Source organism: Crinia signifera, chromosome 7 (assembly GCF_055691185.1).
Source record: "Crinia signifera chromosome 7, ASM5569118v1, whole genome shotgun sequence".
Classification (NCBI taxonomy): domain Eukaryota; kingdom Metazoa; phylum Chordata; class Amphibia; order Anura; family Myobatrachidae; genus Crinia; species Crinia signifera.
In genome coordinates, this window is record NC_139223.1 from 168,293,102 (window position 1) to 168,316,220 (window position 23,119).

Sequence of the window (23,119 nt, forward strand, 5' to 3'; positions counted from 1 at the left end):
TTGTAGTGTAGTAGCGTAGTGTTGTAGAGTAGTGTACTGTTGTAGTGTAGTAGTGAAGTGTTGTACTGTAGTGTACTGTTGTAGTGTAGTGTATTGTTGTAGTAGTGTAGTGTAGTGCTGTAGTGTAGTGGTGTAGTGTAGTGTTGACCTTTTGACTGTCAAATTAGACACCGTAGACCTTTCAATCCACAGCGGTGGCTTATAAAACAGGTTACAGCGAGTGCACAGTGAGGGGCCCATTCAGCCTTAATCCGTACGGAGCCCGTCTCCGCGGTGTGCTCGGAGTGAAGTGACTGTATCAGCATCATTCATTGGAGTGAAACTTAGGGGTAAATTTACTAAGACGGGAGTTCTATTGAAGATGGGATGTTGCCCGTAGCAACCAAGAGACCAAGCACAATATTCCATAGCCCTGCGGATCGCTTGGGAGCCCCCCTCATTACCATTGTGTAATTTTGGCCCTGCCCCCTCCTGATAGACCTGTGAATACTGGGGTAGATGTATTAAGCCTGGTGGAGATAAAGTGGAGATAATAAAATAGAAGGGGATAATGCATCAGCCAATCAGCTGTGTTTGAAAAATGAAAGTAAGTAGCAGATTGGCTGGAAGCACCCTTCATAAGGCTTCATACATCTGCCCCACTGTGCCTTCTCTCCTCCCCATCTACAACATACTGCTGGGAAGGGGCGGAGCCAGTATGACCCGTTTCCATTAGAATTGTGCCCCTCCTGAGAGACCTGCCAATCATGCCATTTTCCACTGCACATCATCTAAAAGCTAGATTTGTGTAGATACCCTGGTGCACATGTTACATCTGCCCCACCTGCAGTGCAGCATGAACTGTGCCTTACAATAACGGACCTGCAATAGCAATATTAGACAGATACTAAATACGGGAGTTAGAGCAAATGGTAACAGTCACTGCACATTCACTTGTAAACTACCAAGTACCAACACCAGGAGTTGGCTATGGATATAGCTAACCCAGGAATATAGGAATGACTATTAAAATAATCGATAAGATTCCCCAAGCAGGTGATGATGCATACTATCTACTATGTCCAATGTAGGCAACAGCAGAATCTCATTATCCTGCAGTGTGGTAATAAAGGGGTTAAATATACCTCTCATATCTGAATACAAGACCTACTTCCCTACAAGGGAGAAATGTACCAAATTATCTGAAATACAGTAGAATTCGGATTCAATGTGTTTGAAAAAATAATATTAAGTCTTGTATGTAATAGCAACATTTATAAATCAGAAGTCCTTTCTGTTACAGTGAGTGGATACATATAAAACAGCAGACAAATACAACAAAGCTGCAACAATATCCAATAACAGAACAGCCACACTGCAGGAAGCAGAACACGCAACAATATAATCATGTGATTTCCCTATAATAACCCAGTACTAATCTATATATATATATATATATATATATATATATATATATAATACATGCTAAACATTCACTGGAGCACACAAATTCCAGTTTTTTAATCACATTTTCTTGACTTTATTGCACATCGTACTATCCTTAAGAAGGTGGAATTAGCACAGCTTCTTTTTTTTTAAAGATTAATAATAAAGGTTATATTTTAAATAAAGTGGAAACTATCAGTTGGACCTATTGCAGAGACATCCTCTGAGTGCACCCAAAATCCAGTACCCTTTCCTCTTTTTTGTCTAACCAGCTGTTACCCAGGTGTACAGGTTACATCTGCCCCACATGCAGTGCAGCATGGGGTTACCCAGATGCACAGGTTACATCTGCCCCACCCGCAGTGCAGCATGCGGTTACCCAGGTGCATGGGTTACATCTGCCCCACCTGCAGTGCAGCTTGGGGTTACTCAGGTGAACAGATTCTCCTGCCCCCTCTTGTAGGTACCCTGGGGCAGTTATATACTGGGATCAGTAGCACTAGTGTAACACCACTGGGGGTAATCATTTCCCACCTGCCCCTTCTTGTAGGTACCCCGGGGCAGTTATACACTGGGATCAGTAGGCACTCGTGTGACACCACTGGGGGTAATAATTTCCCTCCTGCCCCCTCTTGCAGGTACCCTGGGGCAGTTATAAACTGGGATGACACCACTGGGGGTAATAATTTCCCTCCTGCCCCATCTTGTAGGTACCCCGGGGCAGTTATACACAGGGATCACTATGCACTCGTGTGACACCACTGGGGGTAATAATTTCCCTCCTGCCCCATCTTGCAGGTACCCTGGGGCAGTTATACACTGGGATGACACCGTGGGGGTAATAATTTCTCTCCTGACCCATCTTGTAGGTACCCCGGGGCAGTTATACACAGGGATCACTATGCACTTGTGTGACACCACTAGGGGGTAATCATTTCTCTCCTGCCCCCTCTTGTAGGTACCCTGGGGCAGTTATACACTGGGATGACACCACTGGGGGTAATAATTTCCCTCCTGCCCCCTCTTGTAGGTACCCCGGGGCAGTTATACACAGGGATCAGTATGCCCTCGTGTGACACCACTGGGGTAATAATTTCTCTCCTGCCACATCTTGTAGGTACCCCGGGGCAGTTATACACAGGGATCAGTATGCACTCGTGTGACACCACTGGGGGTAATAATTTCTCTCCTGCCCCCTCTTGTAGGTACCCCGGGGCAGTTATACACAGAGATCAGTATGCACTCGTGTGACACCACTGGGGGTAATAATTTCTCTCCTGCCCCCTCTTGTAGGTACCCCGGGGCAGTTATACACAGGGATCAGTATGCGCTTGTGTGACACCACTGGGGGTAATAATTTCCCTCCTGCCCCATCTTGTAGGTACCCTGGGGCAGTTATACACAGAGATCAGTAGGCACTCGTGTGACACCACTGGGGGTAATAATTTCTCTCCTGCCCCCTCTTGTAGGTACCCCGGGGCAGTTATACACAGAGATCAGTATGCACTCGTGTGACACCACTGGGGGTAATAATTTCCCTCCTGCCCCCTCTTGTAGGTACCCTGGGGCAGTTATACACAGGGATCAGTAGGCACTCATGTGACACCACTGGGGGTAATAATTTCACTTTTGGTGTCCATGTGATATGTTTCTGTAAATCTTTATCAGACAGAGCTGAGCGGTGGGCATTGGGAAGAGCAGCCAACGGTAATAAAGTGCGAAATAAGGACGCGTTACTAACAAACACACAACGGAAGCTCGTCAGGGGGTCCAGCACTGTAATAACAATAATCTCATCCAGGTGTTAAGTTACTTTATTAAGATTAAAGGTTTCAAATAAATTACAGGGAAAAAGTCATGTAAATCAGGTCCTGTACATTACGTCCAATGTAGTCCCAATGTCCTGGCCGATGGCCGGTCACCAGCGCTGGCCTACGAAGTCGGAGACGCCGTCTGTGGGATCCCAGATTCCTTAAGTGCACTGATCATACCCCTCCTCTCATTCACGGAAAGGGGCTTATTGTACCCGCCAATAAGTCCAGTGTATATAAAAAATAACACAATCAAAATATAGCATTTAAAAAAAGGTCAAAATGAATCAGGCATCAAGGCTGTGACGAGGGGCCGCTCATACACCCAGGGGTGTTTTATCAAGTCTGATCCATGTCTATCAGCGTGGGGACTGTCATTAACAGGACCGACCTGTACTCATCCCCCGGGTGGGCCCAGATGATAAGAGACTCTGATCTCCAGTTCAGAAACATAAAAGACAATGAACAATATAGTAAAAATCTAGAACTAGTCATATAACCTACATAATAGGCGACACCAGTCTGCGTCCTAGATCTGAAATTATATGGCGTTGTAGCGACTTATCACTATCCTCCTGACCGTGGCGGTGGCGATGTATCTAATGTGGCAATAATTATAATTTTTTTATCAATCAAAAATGTTAACAGTCAGAAACCAGCCTCTGAAGTGGTGCGTGGGCCCCATCCATCCTAGAACCCTAGACCTATCCCAGGCCCACCCCGGATCCCAGGATGGAAGCGGTCTGATATCCTTGACCTGCGATAATTGCGGCGTCGAATCATTTGTCCCAGTTGAAACGTTTTTGGCTCTTGAGAAAACTTGATACATTGTACTTCTGGGGTACATGCTCCCCCTCGGGTGTTTTCTGGGGTCCATAATTGTCCATAAGCAGTCCCCGAGTGCTTCTAGTATTGTCTGTCCTTCCGTGCCATTTCATACCAGTGATTCTGTAATGGAAAGAGAGACAAGATCAACATTAACACAATGCCATCAGAGCAGTATCCGGTAGTCGGTTGTCAATGGCAACCTACTGCATTTCGGCCTTGTAGTGTTGTAGTGTAGTGTTGTAATGTAGTGTAGTGTTGTGTTGTATGGAAGTGTTGTCGTGTAGTGTTGTAGTGAAGTGGTGTATTGTAGTGTTGTAGTGTAGTGTAGTGTTGTAGTGTAGTGTTGGAGTGTAGTGTAGTGTTGTAGTGTACGAGTGAAGTGTTGTAGTGTAGTAGCGTAGTGTTGTAGAGTAGTGTACTGTTGTAGTGTAGTAGTGAAGTGTTGTACTGTAGTGTACTGTTGTAGTGTAGTGTATTGTTGTAGTAGTGTAGTGTAGTGCTGTAGTGTAGTGGTGTAGTGTAGTGTTGACCTTTTGACTGTCAAATTAGACACCGTAGACCTTTCAATCCACAGCGGTGGCTTATAAAACAGGTTACAGCGAGTGCACAGTGAGGGGCCCATTCAGCCTTAATCCGTACGGAGCCCGTCTCCGCGGTGTGCTCGGAGTGAAGTGACTGTATCAGCATCATTCATTGGAGTGAAACTTAGGGGTAAATTTACTAAGACGGGAGTTCTATTGAAGATGGGATGTTGCCCGTAGCAACCAAGAGACCAAGCACAATATTCCATAGCCCTGCGGATCGCTTGGGAGCCCCCCTCATTACCATTGTGTAATTTTGGCCCTGCCCCCTCCTGATAGACCTGTGAATACTGGGGTAGATGTATTAAGCCTGGTGGAGATAAAGTGGAGATAATAAAATAGAAGGGGATAATGCATCAGCCAATCAGCTGTGTTTGAAAAATGAAAGTAAGTAGCAGATTGGCTGGAAGCACCCTTCATAAGGCTTCATACATCTGCCCCACTGTGCCTTCTCTCCTCCCCATCTACAACATACTGCTGGGAAGGGGCGGAGCCAGTATGACCCGTTTCCATTAGAATTGTGCCCCTCCTGAGAGACCTGCCAATCATGCCATTTTCCACTGCACATCATCTAAAAGCTAGATTTGTGTAGATACCCTGGTGCACATGTTACATCTGCCCCACCTGCAGTGCAGCATGAACTGTGCCTTACAATAACGGACCTGCAATAGCAATATTAGACAGATACTAAATACGGGAGTTAGAGCAAATGGTAACAGTCACTGCACATTCACTTGTAAACTACCAAGTACCAACACCAGGAGTTGGCTATGGATATAGCTAACCCAGGAATATAGGAATGACTATTAAAATAATCGATAAGATTCCCCAAGCAGGTGATGATGCATACTATCTACTATGTCCAATGTAGGCAACAGCAGAATCTCATTATCCTGCAGTGTGGTAATAAAGGGGTTAAATATACCTCTCATATCTGAATACAAGACCTACTTCCCTACAAGGGAGAAATGTACCAAATTATCTGAAATACAGTAGAATTCGGATTCAATGTGTTTGAAAAAATAATATTAAGTCTTGTATGTAATAGCAACATTTATAAATCAGAAGTCCTTTCTGTTACAGTGAGTGGATACATATAAAACAGCAGACAAATACAACAAAGCTGCAACAATATCCAATAACAGAACAGCCACACTGCAGGAAGCAGAACACGCAACAATATAATCATGTGATTTCCCTATAATAACCCAGTACTAATCTATATATATATATATATATATATATATATATATATATATATATATATATATATATATATATAATACATGCTAAACATTCACTGGAGCACACAAATTCCAGTTTTTTAATCACATTTTCTTGACTTTATTGCACATCGTACTATCCTTAAGAAGGTGGAATTAGCACAGCTTCTTTTTTTTTAAAGATTAATAATAAAGGTTATATTTTAAATAAAGTGGAAACTATCAGTTGGACCTATTGCAGAGACATCCTCTGAGTGCACCCAAAATTCAGTACCCTTTCCTCTTTTTTGTCTAACCAGCTGTTACCCAGGTGTACAGGTTACATCTGCCCCACATGCAGTGCAGCATGGGGTTACCCAGATGCACAGGTTACATCTGCCCCACCCGCAGTGCAGCATGCGGTTACCCAGGTGCATGGGTTACATCTGCCCCACCTGCAGTGCAGCTTGGGGTTACTCAGGTGAACAGATTAAATCTGCCACACCTGCAGTGCAGCATGCAGTTACCCAGGTGCATGGGTTAGATCTGCCCCGCCTGCAGTGCAGCATGTGGTTACCCAGGTGCATTGGTTCCATCTGCCCCGTCTACAGTGCAGCATGCGGTTACCCAGGTGCATGGGTTCCATCTGCCGTTGCATCTGCCCCACCTGCAGTGCAGCATGGTGTTACCCACTTACAAAGTTGACTTATTTTAATTCGCTTTACTCCCAACTCAGAACCGGCTAGGACTGCGACAGCGGAATGCGCGCTTACTTCCACCCAATCAGACGCATCATAATAATAATATGCGCTTAGACGCACCTCATCGTAATCTCGTTGTGGCATGGGACGGCTGAAGGAATTGTTGTCTTCGTAGACATTGACCGCGGTGTTCTCATGACCCAGGTCAGGCTTTGCTCGCACTTTGGGGAACAGGCTCCGAGGCACCGGACTCGCTGGTACAGACAACTCGTCAGCCTTATTAATTAGCTGTGTGCGCTCAGTGTAGTTCTTTCCTTTCCCGGACCTGTAGTAGTGGGAAGAAGGACACGGTATATAGCATCAGATCACACTAGAACCCAGGGGTATTCCACATGTGGCCCTCCAGCTGCTGCAGAACTACACATCCCAGCATGCCATGTCACAGTATTTCTATTGGGGCATGTTATACCAGTGGCGGAGCACGCTGGAAAGTGTAGTTCCACATTAAACAGAAGGCGCCATATGTTGAATATGTTGTCAGCGCCATCTTGTGGCAGATTGCCATATTACTAAAGAGGGATATCAGTCTCATGATTTCCTCACCTGGTGGAAACTCCAATAACTGCGCCAAGTAATGCGACAACAGCGGCGCCGAGCACTGCTCCAACTATGACCAGGATAAGAAGGAAATCTGGGGAGGACATAGGACATTAGCTCCAGAGAAAATGTATCATTATTATTATTATTGTGTGTGTGTGTGCGTGCGAGCGTGCGTGTGTGTGTCCATCATGGGCCTGTTCGGGATCCCGGGATTTGGCCCCAATATTGCATATGCAGTCTAATGCCGGGCAGCATCTGAGCACTCGTTAAGACCCTTCCCGGCATCTCCTGTCCCTGGCTGTAAGGCACTGCGCAGGGTGACGTTGTCAGAGGTCTCGCCACGCAGGCTGCACTGCTGCAACACCGCTCCACCCTGCTACCGGCCGCACCACCCACCACAAACCGCCCCCTCCTCGCCAGTGCTCCCCCCACGCTGATCGCCTGGGAGCCCCGAACACCCAAACACTTGAGTGTACTTATGTGCCCGAGCCCTCCATTGCGCCCTATTACCTTAGTGGCAGAATACCCAAACCCAAAATACTTGAGCACCTGAACATCTAAGTGCTAGAATGTGTCCTAACGCAGACAAGCACCCCAAACTCCCAAATAGCGGACAGCCCAAAGCGCCCAAGTGTCTGAATACCCACGTGTCCGAACGCACCCGGACACCTGAGCGCCACTGAGCACCCAAATACCTGAGTCCCACCGATATTTAGCTGCATCTTCTGATCTTCCTGCAGCATGAACAATTAGAAGATGCAGCTACAGACCCGCGGGAGTCCGCATCGGACCGCGGTGATTAGGGCAGCACGGATGGTGTAATTGTTTGCATTACTCCCTCACAGCACTGAGGTCATGGGTTCCCACCATGGCTCTATGTGTGCGGAGTTTGTACATACTCCCAGTGCTGGCGTGAGTTTCCTCCGGGTGCTCCAGGTTTCCTCCCACAATCCAAAAATATACTGGTAGGTTAATTGGCCTAGAATATGTGTGCGTACATGATTGTGTGTGTGTGTGTGTGCATGATGATAGACTGTAATCTCCACTGGGGCAGGGACTGCTGTGATTGTTCAAACATTCTTTGTACAGCGCTGCGGAATATGTGTGCGCTATATAAATAACTGGTAATAATAGTCTCTGTACAGCGCTATGGAATATGTGTGCGCTATATAATAACCGGTAATAATATTCTCTGTACAGCGCTGTGGAATATGTGTGCGCTATATAAATAACTGGTAATAATAGTCTCTGTACAGCGCTATGGAATATGTGTGCGCTATATAATAACTGGTAATAATAGTCTCTGTACAGCGCTGCGGAATATGTGTGCGCTATATAATAACTGGTAATAATATTCTCTGTACAGCGCTGCGGAATATGTGTGCGCTATATAATAACTGGTGATAATATTCTCTGTACAACGCTGCGGAATATGTGTGCGCTATATAATAACTGGTAATAATAGTCTCTGTACAGCGCTGCGGAATATGTGTGCACTATATAATAACTGGTAATAATAATCTCTGTACAGCGCTGCGGAATATGTGTGCGCTATATAATAACTGGCAATAATATTCTCTGTACAGCGCTGCGGAATATGTGTCAGCTATATAATAACTGGTAATAAATAAATATATATCTATTATAACACTGAAATAAATAACATGAATCAGATCAGACTATCTGTGAAACTAGAACGCTGGGACCCCATGGGCTGGGAGGGTCCAGGTAACATGTAAGAGGGGGGTGTGGGTCTGTGCACCCATACTAGACACTCACTGTCGTCACAATTTTCTCCCGAGTAACCAAAGTCACATCTGCAAGAAAACCAGAGAAGAACCATCAGTGCCTGCAATCATTACAACAAATCGAAACATTTTTTTCAAAATAAATATTTGAAAAAGAAAATAATAAAATTGTTACTAGAGTTATTGCTCTTAGTGGTATCTGGAATTCTCGCCGCCACCTCAGGGAGATGCACTTACATCTGCAGGTAGGTCATTGGTGGACACATGGAACATATAACTACCCCCTCTGTGACCTCCCCCTTTGTTACCTAAACTTCTCTTTTCATTTCTGTCTGAGATGAGTCATGAGAGTGAGGGGTCTCCGGACCCTTATTACATGCGGTGCTTTCAGTGTTTGTATGACATTGCTCGGAGCGAGCCAAGAAACGCGTCATATGTGAGGCAGGAAAGTGCAAAACGCGTCATAGAGGAACAAGGTTGGATTTCTGGCCACCCAGGGATACAAGTTCCACATGGAAGGGAAAAGCTTGTGTGTCCCACTTAGAAGAGGGCATTCCATGCCCAGCAGATACCCCGTCCCCCACCCTAAGGCACATTCATTATTTCTGTCCCAAAAACTACAAAATAGTCTCTGGTTTTCCACTTCAGGACAGAATATCTGTACTAACTAAACCATTTTCTTTAATGATTGAGTATTGACCAGGGGATGAAATATAACGATGGTCATCGATACACCTCAATCTCCAATCACATTGTACAAATGTTTGCACCCTACAGATGCCTAGATCCGTGACTGAAGGTCCACGCGTTTCCTGAGCATTCGGAATGTCATGTGTTGGTGTGATCACCATTCTGCATCATTGTCTCCCTCTAGTGGTGAATGAATGAATCTCCTTTATGTATCAATCATATTTTTTTAGGAATTAAAACTGTGCAAACTTCTTTCATGGTGGCGTTATCTGGGGGCCAAATGGAGGCATTGCGGCAGGTATCGGATATATATATATGCTGGGGTCTCTCTTTCATACAATAAGGTTATACTAAATATTTTCAGTATCTACCCCCCCCCCCCCCCTCCAAATAAAGGAGATTATCCCACAATAATGTAATGATCACTGGGCTCCTTATGGTGGGATGTATAATGGTGTGTACACACGGTGAGACTGGGCTTAGATACGAGTTGTACTATTTGATTTCTCTATTGCTTTTCGGTTTTCATTTATTGACATTAGATTTATACAATGTAGTTTTGCTTGGCAAGTCTAATGTTCTATTCAATTTACAGTACACGGGAGCACGCATCGGGATCGAATCTGCATCGAATGCGGCAAAAAGACATTCAATTTAGATTTGATTTGAACGATATAGTCAAAATCGAAGGGAAAATCTCACCGTGTGTACACAGCATTAAGTCTTAAAACATTATAAAATGGAGAGTGATAAACAGCCAGCCAATCAGTGTGTGTGTGTGTGTGTCATAGAGTTGTATCACTGTGTGTTAGGTGTGTGTGGCAGTGTTGTATCACTGTGTGTTAGCTGTGTGTGGCAGTGTTGTATCACTGTATGTTAGGTGTGTTTGGCAGAGTGGTATCACTGTGTGTTCGGTGTGTGTGGCGGTGTTGTATCACTGTGTGTTAGGTGTGTGTGGCGGTGTTGTATCACTGTGTGTTAGGTGTGTGTGGCGGTGTGGTATCACTGTGTGCTAGGTGTGTGTGGCGGTGTGGTATCACTGTGTGCTAGGTGTGTGTGGCGGTGTTGTATCACTGTGTCTTAGGTGTGTGCGGCAGTGTGGTATCACTGTGTGCGGCAGTGTTGTATCACTGTGTGTTAGGTGTGTGTGGCAGTGTGGTATCACTGTGTGTTAGCTGTGTGCGGCAGTGTGGTATCACTGTGTGTTAGCTGTGTGCTGCAGTGTTGTATCACTGTGTGTTAGGTGTGTGTGGCAGTGTGGTATCACTGTGTGCGGCAGTGCTGTATCACTGTGTGTTAGGTGTGTGTGGCAGTGTTGTATCACTGTGTGTTAGGTGTGTGTGGCAGTGTTGTATCACTGTGTGCTAGGTGTGTGTGGCAGTGCTGTATCACTGTGTGCTAGGTGTGTGTGGCAGTGTTGTATCACTGTGTGCTAGGTGTGTGTGGCAGTGCTGTATCACTGTGTGTTAGGTGTGTGTGGCAGTGTTGTATCACTGTGTGTTAGGTGTGTGTGGCAGTGTTGTATCACTGTGTGCTGTCTGTGTGTGGCAGTGTGGTATCACTATTGTCTTACTTTGTACAATCCTCCCCTTGAGATTTATAACCCACTTTGCAGGCACAAATGGGGATGTTGCTGGGGGCGTCCTGCCTGCAGTATTGTCCGTCTCCGCTGCCACATGTGGGGCTACACTCTGCAACACACAAAGCAACAAACACAACAGTTATTTACCATCGGGTTATTACACAGGGTCAGTAACTCTGGGCCTTATTCTAGTTCACTCTTTCTGTCAAAATCCTTCTAAGATGGACAAAACCATGTGCACTGCAGGTGGGGCAGATACTTGTGCAGTGAGAATTAGATTTGGGTTGGGTTTTACTTCAAAGTGAGATCTATATTGCAGTGTAAAAATAAAGCAGTCAGTATTTACCCTGCACAGAAACAAAATAACTAACCCAAATCTAACTCTTTCTGCACATGTTACATCTGCCCCACCTGCAGTGCACATGGTTTTGTCCATCTAAGAAGGATTTTGTCAGAAAGAGTGAACTAGAATAAGGCCATCTGTCAGGTTATTACATGTTACTAAGTAATGTCCCCGTACCTCTGCAGGACGTGTCCACAGGTGACGAGGAATACATTCCAGCTTTACAGGTGCACAGAGCCGACTGCCCATCGGCGGCCAAGGAACACGTAGTTGTCGCCAAATCACAGTAAACTCCATCGCTGCAGAGCGTTGCCTCTGGGGAGAAGATATCACATAAATGAAGGACACAATCACCGCTGCGCAAACATCTCTAACGGGTCCTATCAGTGACAGCGCAGCGCCTGCATTCGCTGCAATAGCGCTAGGGAGGGTGTCCCAATTACCTGGGGATTCTCATCAGGGGTCACCCAATTACCTGGGGATTCTCATCAGGGGTCACCCAATTACCTGGGGATTCTCATCAGGGGTCACCCAATTACCTGGGGATTCTCATCAGGGGTCACCCAATTACCTGGGGATTCTCATCAGGGGTCACCCAATTACCTGGGGATTCTCATCAGGGGTCACCCAATTACCTGGGGATTCTCATCAGGGGTCACCCAATTACCTGGGGATTCTCACTCAGGGGTCACCCAATTACCTGGGGATTCTCATCAGGGGTCACCCAATTACCTGGGGATTCTCATCAGGGGTCACCCAATTACCTGGGTATTCTCACTCAGGGGTCACCCAATTACCTGGGGATTCTCACTCAGGGGTCACCCAATTACCTGGGTATTCTCATCAGGGGTCACCCAATTACCTGGGTATTCTCATGAGGGGTCACCCAATTACCTGGGGATTCTCACTCAGGGGTCACCCAATTACCTGGGGATTCTTATTCAGGGGTCACCCAGTGGCCTTCAGAGGCTCAACATGAATATCTAGTATTCCTATCTGTCCTGTTACCATGTAATCATGTTCTCAGCCTAAAGTGACACTTCTCAGACTCTCACGCGTTTCGTGGGTTTTCTTCCATGAGCTCAGGTGGAACAATCCATGTCCCAGCAATCTGATGTAGAACCACTGAACATGGGGCACCTTCTGGAGGAGACTGGGTCTGTTGTGGAGGGGAATTTCAGCAACCATTGGAGTCCCCCCACCTTTGGAGGGGGGTTCTCTCGGCAAGTCCCTATTATGTATATCACTAGCTACCTATTAATGAGGAGGGTGCACCTGCACAGGTGCCTCTATCCGGTGCTGACACCAAGCGTATGTCCAAGCGGTACAATGTGCTTCAAAGTGGACGTTCACATTTCTGTAGTGAGCGGACAAACCACGTATGTGTATATTAAACTAGGGGGATCATCTACTGAGCGAGACAGGGTGGTAGAGGGGGAGAGAGATGGTGGGGAGGGGGGGGGGGGGGATACAGAGATGGGATTAGACAGGGGAAGAGGAAGTGTGTAATAATGTGATGTACTATTCTCCACTGTGTATATGACTCTACGTTACATTATCATATTGTGTATAAATAGCCTATTGTGAGTATTACCACTAACATTTACCACTAACACAGTTGCTATCGTTAGTATAACCCATTGTATGCCAGACATGAATAATATGGCATTGTGGTTGGATGTATAGGGGGATATGTGTGAGTCGCCATAGATACGTAAGAACGCACCTCCTCTTGGACAGAATCCTTACGTGTATGTTTGTAGAGTGAAACGGCAAATGTGGCCAAACATGTAAATGCTGAGGGCTGATTACAGAAGATCGATGCTCTGCAGAGGACAGTACGTCCACAGTCTACAAATTGTTACTCCAAAGTAGATCAGGACTGGCCAAACTGGTCCTCCAAATGTACTAACAGTTTACATTCCCCAGACCACCTAGCTGGTGCACAGGTGCAGTCATTACTAACTGTCACATATCCTAGACCCCCTATTATGTGCACAGTTGCAGTCATTAGTAACTGTAACATTTTCAAACATATGCTGCATTTATTCCTAACCGACACATTCTACAGATCCACAGGTGGTCAGGAAAACATGGACTGTTAGTAGATCCCAAGGACCGGTTTGGCCAACCCTGGTGGAGATATAGGGGGAAATTTACTAAAGGAAATTTGTAAAAAATAGGTGTATTTGTATTTAGAAATACACTTATTTTTGACATTTACTATCCTGAAAATACGGCAATTCGTATTCGTATTGATGTGCCATCAATACAAATACGAATTGGCGTATTTTCGGGATAGTAAATGCCAAAAATAAGTGTATTTCTTAATACAAATACACCTATTTTTTTTTACAAATTTCCTTTAGTAAATTTCCCCCATACTGGCTAATGTCAGCGGTAACATAGCAACATATATTAAAGGGCCGACATGTACCGCCCAAGTGTGCAAAAGTACATATGCACCAAGGGCACTGGAAGGCGAAAAGTGCCATGCTCCTCCCAGAAGTGGGCTTCATAGCGGGTGCACATCCTGGTAAGTCATCTCATTGGCCGCTCAACTGACACTCCCCCCCCCCCCCATAGAGACACAGAGAGTGGAGCAGGTGGAGGACACAGAGGGTGGGGCAGGTGGAGGACACAGAGGGTGGAGCAGGCGGAGGACGCAGAGGCTTTGCGCACACACACAATAAGTTCTTACCACTGTATGTTCCTAAAGTGGAGTTATCAAAGTAATTCTCAATAGCTTGGGACACTTGGGGTGCAGTTGTAGCTCCCTGGGTGAATATTTGAGCTACTTTGACGGAGACTGTATCCGTATTACGGCTGCTTCTGGCCTGAGCCGCAGATGAGACTAACCTGCAAAACAGATTAATATTATCAGCAAGGCGGAGGATGGGGAGATTGTCAGCTCTTCTGCTGGAGTGTAAAAGAGATCATTTCTAATGTATTTAAAATGTATTCTTTATTGACATTTCCCTTGACTTGCACAACGATGGGAGTGTATTTAGGGGTGGCGTATGAGGAGGGGACAAACGTTCAGGGTGGCTTTATTCTTATAATTAGCCAATATCTCTATTTGCTTGGCTAATTATGGAAACACACTATAAGACTATCTGTCCAATAGTTATGGTTGGAATGAAAATCTGATAATGTATGCGAATGACAATGCTTAATTTGCTCCCAAACGACAGAAAATGGGCAAATTGGATGTTCAGATAAATTGGTTAAACCAACTAATTTAACCAAATATTCTGCAGTCCATTGTTGTCTGTTTCCTGTGTTCGGGAGCAGATTTTCCTTCCAACCAGAAAGATTGGACAGATAATCTTATAGTGTGTTTCCAGCATTAAAATGTTTTGATTGCACCGCTCCCCTATGAACCCCTCACCTCCGCACCCCTAATTTCTCCTCTCCTCCCTTCCTTCTCCCCGTGGGCTACCGTCTCCTCCTTCTCCCCCACTTGTGCCTCCTCCCCAACACCCCTCACACCAAATAAAGACTATAAAGTCTGCACTTACTTCATGTCCAATACAACGGTTTCCTTATATCCATCGAAACCGAGAAAACATTTTTGAAACTGTGAACATAAAATATATATTTCAGGACATATACAATGATATCCATTAGTACAGTAGTAAGTAATCCAATAATGCCTCTATCATCAAAAATGGATTAAATGGAGAGAAGCCAGCCAATCAGCTCCTAACTGTCATGTTACAGGCTGGGTTTGAAATATGACAGTTGGGAGCTGATTGGCTGGTTGTTTATCACTCTCCTCTAATGGTTTAACCATCAATGGTTACTTGGCGCACATGTACAGTGAGCCCCAGATATTCCAGGGCCACATAGGGGGGGGGGGGGGGGGGTGAGCGGGTATTAATTAACTGGGCCCGGGCTTGCCCTGGTCCGACCCCCCCACCCTCCATCCCTCCTGGGCAGCAGCAGCAGCACACACGTACAACATGCGGTGTGCTGCAACTTCTCACTGAGGGCGAGATGTACTAAATGGAAAATGCGGTAAAACCCCCGTTTTACCGCATTTTCCTATGTACTAAAACCCGTTCGCCACGTCACCGCAGTGTAGGGTATCGCCACCTTTGGGTGGCGATACCCTATAGAAGCCTATGGGCTTCTTTTCGCCGCCCGCCGCGTCGCCACAACCCCGCCGCCTCGCCGACCCCCCCTTTCCCCCCTCCCTTGGGCTTACCTTCTTGCAGGTCCTCCTGGACCCCGGAAGGTAAGCCCTTCCTCCCCCTAGCAACGCAGCCGGACGTCCTTCCGGCTGCAGGGGGAGGAGGAAGCGCCGGGGACAGCTTGCTTAGCTGTCCCCGGCGTGAAAGCTGCAGGACAAGCCGGCTGGGAGGTGACGGAGACCCCCCGCAGACCACAGTACAGGTATCGCGGGGGGCCTCCGTCACCGCATCGCGATGCCAGCCGCATATGTTAGTACATATGCGGCGGCATCGCGGCGGGGGGGGCGCGAAGGGCGGCGATGTATTTTAATACATCCCGCCCTGAGTGTGATTGCCCATGCTGAGCCTGCTGTCAGAACAGCACATGCTGTGGGTGTGAGCTGCTGCTGAAGGGGCGTGACCTAATTTTGTGAAGTGGCCACACCCCCAGCATAGAACGGAAGAACCATTTCCATTAAGCCAGGAACATCGATGCTTGGCAACCATCGTCTCTCTGTCCCCATCTCGCTATCCCATAATGCAGTGTTATTCTGGTTCCTGCATGTTGATGATGATATAATGAACACTAGAATATTATTTGCTGATGAATTGTACTCACGTTAGTTATCACGTATTGGTATATAGCGGCATATTCTTGTGACGATACGCTTGGATTAAATGTCATGGCAACGCGAAGATCACCAAAAAAGCTTTCACCTGGATAAGAACGCATACGGTTATTTCACATTCATGAACATAGGTTTTCCTATGTCTGCGCTGGTGGATCGTGTAACCTGGGATGCTGGGTTCTATCTGCAGGTCTCTACATATTGCAGCCTAGCAACCAGGTGAACGCTGCTACCCGCCGCCCGGTTTTGCGTCCTTGTAGCCGCACTCACCGTTGTCCAGAAATACTGGCATTGCACTGTGTGGGCGTGGCCACGAGAATGTGATTGCACTGGCCACACCCCCAAACACACAGTTCCGAATGTGACCCCACCCACATCCCACCCCTTTCCAGTGTGTTGGCGGGCTACCCCACTGTCATACTGTCAGTGAACTGGCTTATGTCCAGGGCTTAAAGTGGTCATGGAGGCCACCTAATTACCCCCTCTCCCCTCCCACATTAGGCAGAGACAGGGCCAGTGGTAGGGTTTTTGACATCCCCTTTCAAACTAGAATGCTTTTCTGCAATAATTACTGTGCATGGCCAATGTGGAGGAAAAAATGTTCCACCCCACCACTAGAGGTGGTGGAACTCAGTTTCAATCCACCCCCCCCCCCCTCCACTGCAACCCCAGCTCATGTCTAAATATGTGAGACTTTGCAAAACTGCAACTGCCTTCGCCAACACCCCCCCCCCCCCCACCCCATCGCTAGGGCCCCAAGAGGTCTAATAATCCGCCTCTGTGGCTGACCCATGAGGAAGGTGCCAGCAACAGAGCTTCTTGTTTGATAAACCTTCCCCTATTTGACGCTATTGATCCATAGCTGCAGTTTCCTACAAAATCCACCAGGTGGCGCAATCAACAACATTTAAAAAAAAAATTGTGCTTCTCTATTTTAAGAAAGGGGAAAAAAAGTTTTTGTGACCTTCAGCTGATCCTACCAGGAACTTGGCAGATGCAAGAATTCCTGCGCGGCCAGGAAAATGCTGTTTGCTTTCTGTTGCTGTTTGGTTGTAACCCTGGTAAACTTAATTTTTGAGAAACGACCAAATATTTATGCAGATAACAGACCATTTCCACCCAGTTGGTGATCCCAAGACCCGGCCATTAATGAACATAGTACTGATGATAGTATCTCATTTTATGTGAGCCGAACAGACAGGAGCCATTCTCACCTGGATTGCAGGTTAAGCTGCCCTGGTCGTAGTAATAGTTCAGTGGGCACAGGCAGACGTAGGCGTTGGCAAGCTGCAGGCAGCTGGATTGGTTTCCACAAATGTCCGCCGTACAAGACGTTGGCTCTGTGTAGAGATAAACAGCCGATTACAAGGTGTGACAGGACATACATGGGTGGGGAGTCTACCCCAAAAATCACCTGCACGGTCTTAGTACCCTCACATTAATGCAGGTGATGACATCAGAGATACCTCCTGCGTCAGCAGTCCCAATGGAACATCTATGATGGATACACGGGCCCCTGAGACCAGCAGGGCCCACACTGCACTCGGTGCTTTACTTATATTATGCCCCTGTGCCAGTTGGCTGTATCAGCGGGTATGAGGGGTTGTCAGTCAGGATTCTGACAGCTAGTATACCCACATCGGAATCCGAGCCGCCGGTACTCTGACAGGGGGAAGAGCGCAAAGAAGCCCCTTGCGGGCTCCGTGGCTCGTCACAGTTTCTATCTTCCCTCTATGGGGACGTGGTGCCTGTTAGGTGGGATCCCTATGTTGGTCTACTGTCCGACTTGACTGTCAGAGGGTCATCCGGCACCTTATTATTATTCCTAAATAATACCCCTTTTACACCGCCGAAAAATCCGGGTCAGCGGCGGGTCAGACCCGGATCTTCAGTGGTGTAAATCCCTAACGCCGTGTCCCTTTACACGGGACTTCTACCCAGGTCCTGACCTGGGTAGAACACGGCTAGGACTGGGGTAGAGGGCGGTGTAAATGGGAACGCCGGGTCGGATGACCCGGCTCCCATTTACATGAATGGGGAACGTCCAACCTGCGGACCGCAGCGTCCGCAGGTTGGACGGATTGTCAGTCTGAGACTGACAGCCGGCGCTGCTTCTGCTGTACTCTGCAGACAGCAGCAGCGACGGGGGAGGGAGGGAGCGCTGTCATCTTCAAGCGCCGGGAAGGGGCGGGAGGGGGTGCGGGCGTTTAAGCCCGTCCGGTGTAAATGCCCCTAAACGCCGGGTCGCAACCGGCTTCAACCAGGGTCCAAAAAGCCGGGTGCGACCCGGCGTTTTGGTCTAAAAGGGGTATTAGTGGCCTATGTATTAAGCCTCAGGGCCAGATTCTCTAAGCTTCAAAAGTGATAAAATGGAGAGTGATAAACAGCCAGCCAATCAGCTCCTGTCTGACATTTTTCAAACACAGTCTGTGACATGGCAGGTAGGAGCTGATTGGCTGGCTGTTTATCACTCTCCATTTTATCACTTTTGAAGCTTAGAGAATCTGGCTCTCAGAGAGAAATAAAGTGGAGAGATAAGTACCAACCAACTAGCCCCCAACTGCCATTTTTCAAAACAGCCTGTAACATAAGCGGATTTTTTATTTACACAAACTACAGTCCTATATTGAATGTGGAATGACATCCCGCTAAACTATTTCTCGGCTTGCCGGTGGGAGTCGGGGCTGGTTGTACGCTCACGGTCCTTTCATGCCCCTCTCCAGAGTTAAGTGACTCCGTGTCTTTCTACTACTGCCGCCACCGTTGCCTGCGTCCAGCGGTGGGCGCTAGCTGCTGACTGTGGGTTACTGTCTCTACCTGCAGGCTGCTTTTACCCCTTGAAATGTGCACCTTGCAGCACTGGGGTACGCTCCTAGCGGTGCTGCCTTTGGAGACCCTCCAACGCACAAGCTCCCGCACCCACAGCCAGGGTCTGTTCAACCAATAGGCTGGTCAGGCTGCAGCCTGGAGCGCTGGGCCCTGGGGGGCGCAGAGTGGTGGTGGGAGACGGATCTCTACAGATTCCATGCGGATGTAACTAAGATGCAGGAGCCTTTACAACTGTGTACGATGATGCTGACACAGGCTGTGACATCGCCTGCGTTTGACATGCCCCACCCCCGATAACTCCAACAAATGCTCGCTAGCTACCAATCACTAGTGGCACAAACTTGGCGCATGCGCAGTATAACCATGGCATGTACAGTGCAAAAAAAAAACCCAATTCTCTTAAATCCGCTTCTCTCTGCACTCGTACGCTGGCAAGGAACCAATCAGGACGCTCGGCCCGAGAGGCCAAAGCCGCCAGATATCAGCTGCCCATATCAGTGCAAAATTGTACAATAATCCTACATGGGAACCTCTGTAGGGGTCATTGGGAGGCCAAATTTAGTTCTGTCTGCAAACTTTTCACAATGTGGGGGTTATTTCCCACCAAGTGTCCCCCAGTGGCTGCAGATGTGGAGGACACACAGGTGAAGACTTGTAAGATTGAGGAGATAAAATGGCTGCCAGGCTGTGGTCTGTATAGCCGATGCTAGATGTGACAGTTGGGACCAGTGGCGGCTCCAGAGGAGGGGCTGCAGCACAGTTTAAAATAAGGAAGCCACGCCCACTGACAGCAACTGCCATTACAAAATGGACTCACTGGCAGTTAGTGCAGCTCCCATATTTGAAATTTGAACTGTGCTGCAGCCACAGGTTGGTACAGTGATTAGTGTTCATCCCCAGCGCTTACTCACTGGATGTTGTGGGATGTCCAGGGGTGGTCTGATTGTTGGCCTCAGAAGTTGTCTGATTGCTGGCTGCAGGGGTGGTCTGGTTGCTGGGCGCAGCGGTGGTCTCATTGCTGCTGGGTGCAGCGGTGGTCTGGTTGCCTGGCACAGCAGTGGTCTGGTTGCTGGGTGCAGCAGTGGTCTGGTTGCTGGGTGCAGCAGTGGTCTGGTTGCTGGGTGCAGCGGTGGTCTGGTTGCTGGGTGCAGCGGTGGACTGGTTGCTGGGTGCAGCGGTGGACTGGTTGCTGGGTGCAGCGGTGGACTGGTTGCTGGGTGCAGCGGTGGACTGGTTGCTGGGTGCAGCAGTGGTCTGGTTGCTGGGTGCAGCAGTGGTCTGGTTGCTGGGTGCAGCAGTGGTCTGGTTGCTGGGTGCAGCGGTGGTCTGGTTGCTGGGTGCAGCGGTGGACTGGTTGCTGGGTGCAGCGGTGGACTGGTTGCTGGGTGCAGCTGTGGACTGGTTGCTGGGTGTAGCGGTGGACTGATTGATAGCAACAGTTGTCATCGTGTGATTGCTTGTGGTTGGCACGATAACACTGCTTGTAGAATTGTGTTCTGACACTGCCGGTGTGGTCCCATTGGAAGAACCTTAAACAAGAGACAGAGTGGGAATAAAATTATTTGCGGAAAGTATTATAGAGCCAAAATATATAACAATTCTTTCTGTATGCATGATGTTTAAGAATCGATATATATGTGGTATCTATAAATATTTATATTTATAGTGGTATCTATAAATAAACGTACTACTACTACTACTATCTGACATTATTGTATATAGATGTACAAATCTATATGCATATATTGTGGCGCTTTACAAATCTGAACAAAACATTAATAAGACAAGAGCAGACAGAGAGGTGAGAGGTGGATCCCCAATTATTGTAGTAAATAGTTTGTGAGTATATAATTGGATTAAAGGTGATCAATAATACTATATCATTTCCTCCAATCAGGTTTCAAACATTAAAAAAAGAAGAGGAAAAAACATGGTACATAAAAATCTTAAACAATAATAGACAACAGAAAATTGTGGTAAGCATTTGGCGGCTTACTAAAACATGCTGGAGGCTACAGGAAATAGAACTAAGCATTTTGTGGATTCATGAAAGGCATTAGTGGCAACAGAAAATAGAGCTAAGCTTTTGGTGAAATATCGAAACGCGTTAGCGACTACAGAAAAAGAGCTGAGCATTTGGTGGAATAACAAAACAGGTTTGTTTCTACAGAAAATAGAGCCAAGCATTTGGTGGATTAATGAAATGAGTTAGTAACTACAGAAGATAGAGTTAAGCATTTGGTGGATTAATGAAACGCGTTAGCCCTACAGAAAAAAAGAGCGAAGCATTTAGTGGAATAATGAAATGCGTTAGTGACTACAGAAGTTAGAGTTAAGCATTTGGTGGATTAATGAAACGTGTTAGTGGCTACAGAAGAAAAATATAAGCATTTGGTGGATTTATCAAACGCATCAGTGGCAAAAGAACCTAGAGCTAAGCATTTGGTGGATTAATGAAACGCGTTAGAGACTACAGAAAAAAAGAGCTAAACATTTGGAGGATTAATGAAATGCGTTAGCCTACAGAAAAAAAACCAAAGCGTTGTGCGCATTAGTGAAACGTGTTAGATCCTACAGAAAAAAAACATCTAAGCATTTGGTGGAATAATGAAACACCTTACAGCTACAGAAGATAGCACTAAGTATTGGGCGCATTAGTGAATTGCGTTAGAAATTGCTAATTTGCATAAGTGTTTGGAGTGTGTAGAGGCCTTTTCGGACTAAGCAGGAAAGGGGAGATTGTGCAGATGGAAGTATGCAATCCTTATGATCACATTTTTGTCTCCATCTCATCCAAACTTTATGGTGTTATCTTTCACAAAAACAGCAAAATCACAAAATCACAATTTTTTTGCCAAAACTGCCAAAAATGCATTTAAGTGCACTTCAGCCAATGTACCCAGAAAATAAGCAAGCCTCCGCCACTGTCTGCATTATTTGACTGTAAGAAAGCAATCTGCTAGCGAGGTGTTCCCCTAATAATCTCCTGGACAGATCTCCTGTGTGCCCATCATATTAATAATATAACACACACAGTTCCAGCATAGTTTTTCCATGCGCCCCAAGATCTTGTGGGAGGCCAGAGATCCCTCTTACCTCCTTGCCCCGAGCAGGCCAGTAGAAAGTTGGAGGTTACACAAATCAATAGAAGCGCCCTCATTGTTCTGTCACCGCCTGGCAGGGAAATGACTTATGCTTCACAGTTTTGCATCTTTATTCCTGCACACACCGGTCCAGAGTCCACCCCTGTGCCACTGACGTCAGCTGCTAATTGTCCTCCGGTTAATTATTAGGGTTTTCGCACCAGCAGGTTGCAGAGGCGAGTGAAGCCCCATCCTCCTTTGTGTACCATCACTGCACTATATTCATATACAATAGAACCATACAAGGGCCCTTATTCTGATCTGTGCGGATATTCCCGCATTCTTACGGAGCGGTCCGCACGCCACGGTGTTTTGCCGCATGCGGCCATCGTCCGTAGAAACGCCCACGTGTCCTCCGCATTCGGACGGACTCACTCTTTAAGAACAGGGCGTGTTTACGGACGACATACAAACCATGCGTGTGCGGGAGAAACACTCCGATTCGGCACGGTATTACAGAGTATTACAGAGTATGCTCGGGAATACCGCATCCGAACGGGAGCCAAGCGGTGCTACCGCACGTAAGCGGAGTATTTACGCCAAACAACCACATACAAACACATAACAAACACATAGGAGGTGCTGGAGTCCATCTGTGTGCAATTATATTTGTTTTGTATTATTATTTATTTTGCTGCATTCCTGCCATGTTGTTTATTGTTTGTATGTATTATTTTATGGTCATTGCATCACACTGGCATTAACTGTGACATGAATATAAATAAATGTGTTTACTTTACCCAAAATGTGTGGTTTCATGAGTACATGTCAAATACACATGTGTATTGCTAGTATTAATATTCTGTCATGTCCATTGTTAGCAGTTTGAAAG

General features: G+C 46.7%; 1 protein-coding gene across 1 annotated transcript; it reads right to left on the minus strand.

Moving 5' to 3' along the window:
• Nucleotides 1-3,232: 3,232 nt before the first annotated feature.
• On the minus strand, nucleotides 3,233-22,527 carry MUC13 (mucin 13, cell surface associated). The gene is made up of 12 exons (XM_083155093.1): nucleotides 22,241-22,527; nucleotides 20,056-20,673; nucleotides 17,530-17,655; nucleotides 16,306-16,403; nucleotides 15,033-15,091; nucleotides 14,213-14,370; nucleotides 11,689-11,826; nucleotides 11,160-11,277; nucleotides 8,928-8,965; nucleotides 7,152-7,239; nucleotides 6,669-6,873; nucleotides 3,233-4,184 (listed from the first exon to the last, which is right to left on the minus strand). Exons 1-12 carry the CDS (start codon nucleotides 22,302-22,304, stop codon nucleotides 4,143-4,145), a joined length of 1,752 nt encoding a protein of 583 aa, XP_083011219.1. The 5' UTR covers nucleotides 22,305-22,527; the 3' UTR covers nucleotides 3,233-4,142.
• Nucleotides 22,528-23,119: the final 592 nt, after the last annotated feature.

What these genes read in the sequence shown, in the direction of transcription:
- MUC13 (XM_083155093.1), bottom strand. Translation starts at nt 22,304, where the DNA reads ATGAGGGCGCTTCTATTGATTTGTGTAACCTCCAACTTTCTACTGGCC. An exon ending in ACCGTTGTATTGGACATGAA is followed by an intron (nt 14,371 to 15,032) that starts GTAAGTGCAGAC and finishes TCTGTTTTGCAG; the next exon opens with GTTAGTCTCATCTGCGGCTC. An exon ending in CACAACGAGATTACGATGAG is followed by an intron (nt 4,185 to 6,668) that starts GTGCGTCTAAGC and finishes TTTCCATTACAG; the next exon opens with AATCACTGGTATGAAATGGC.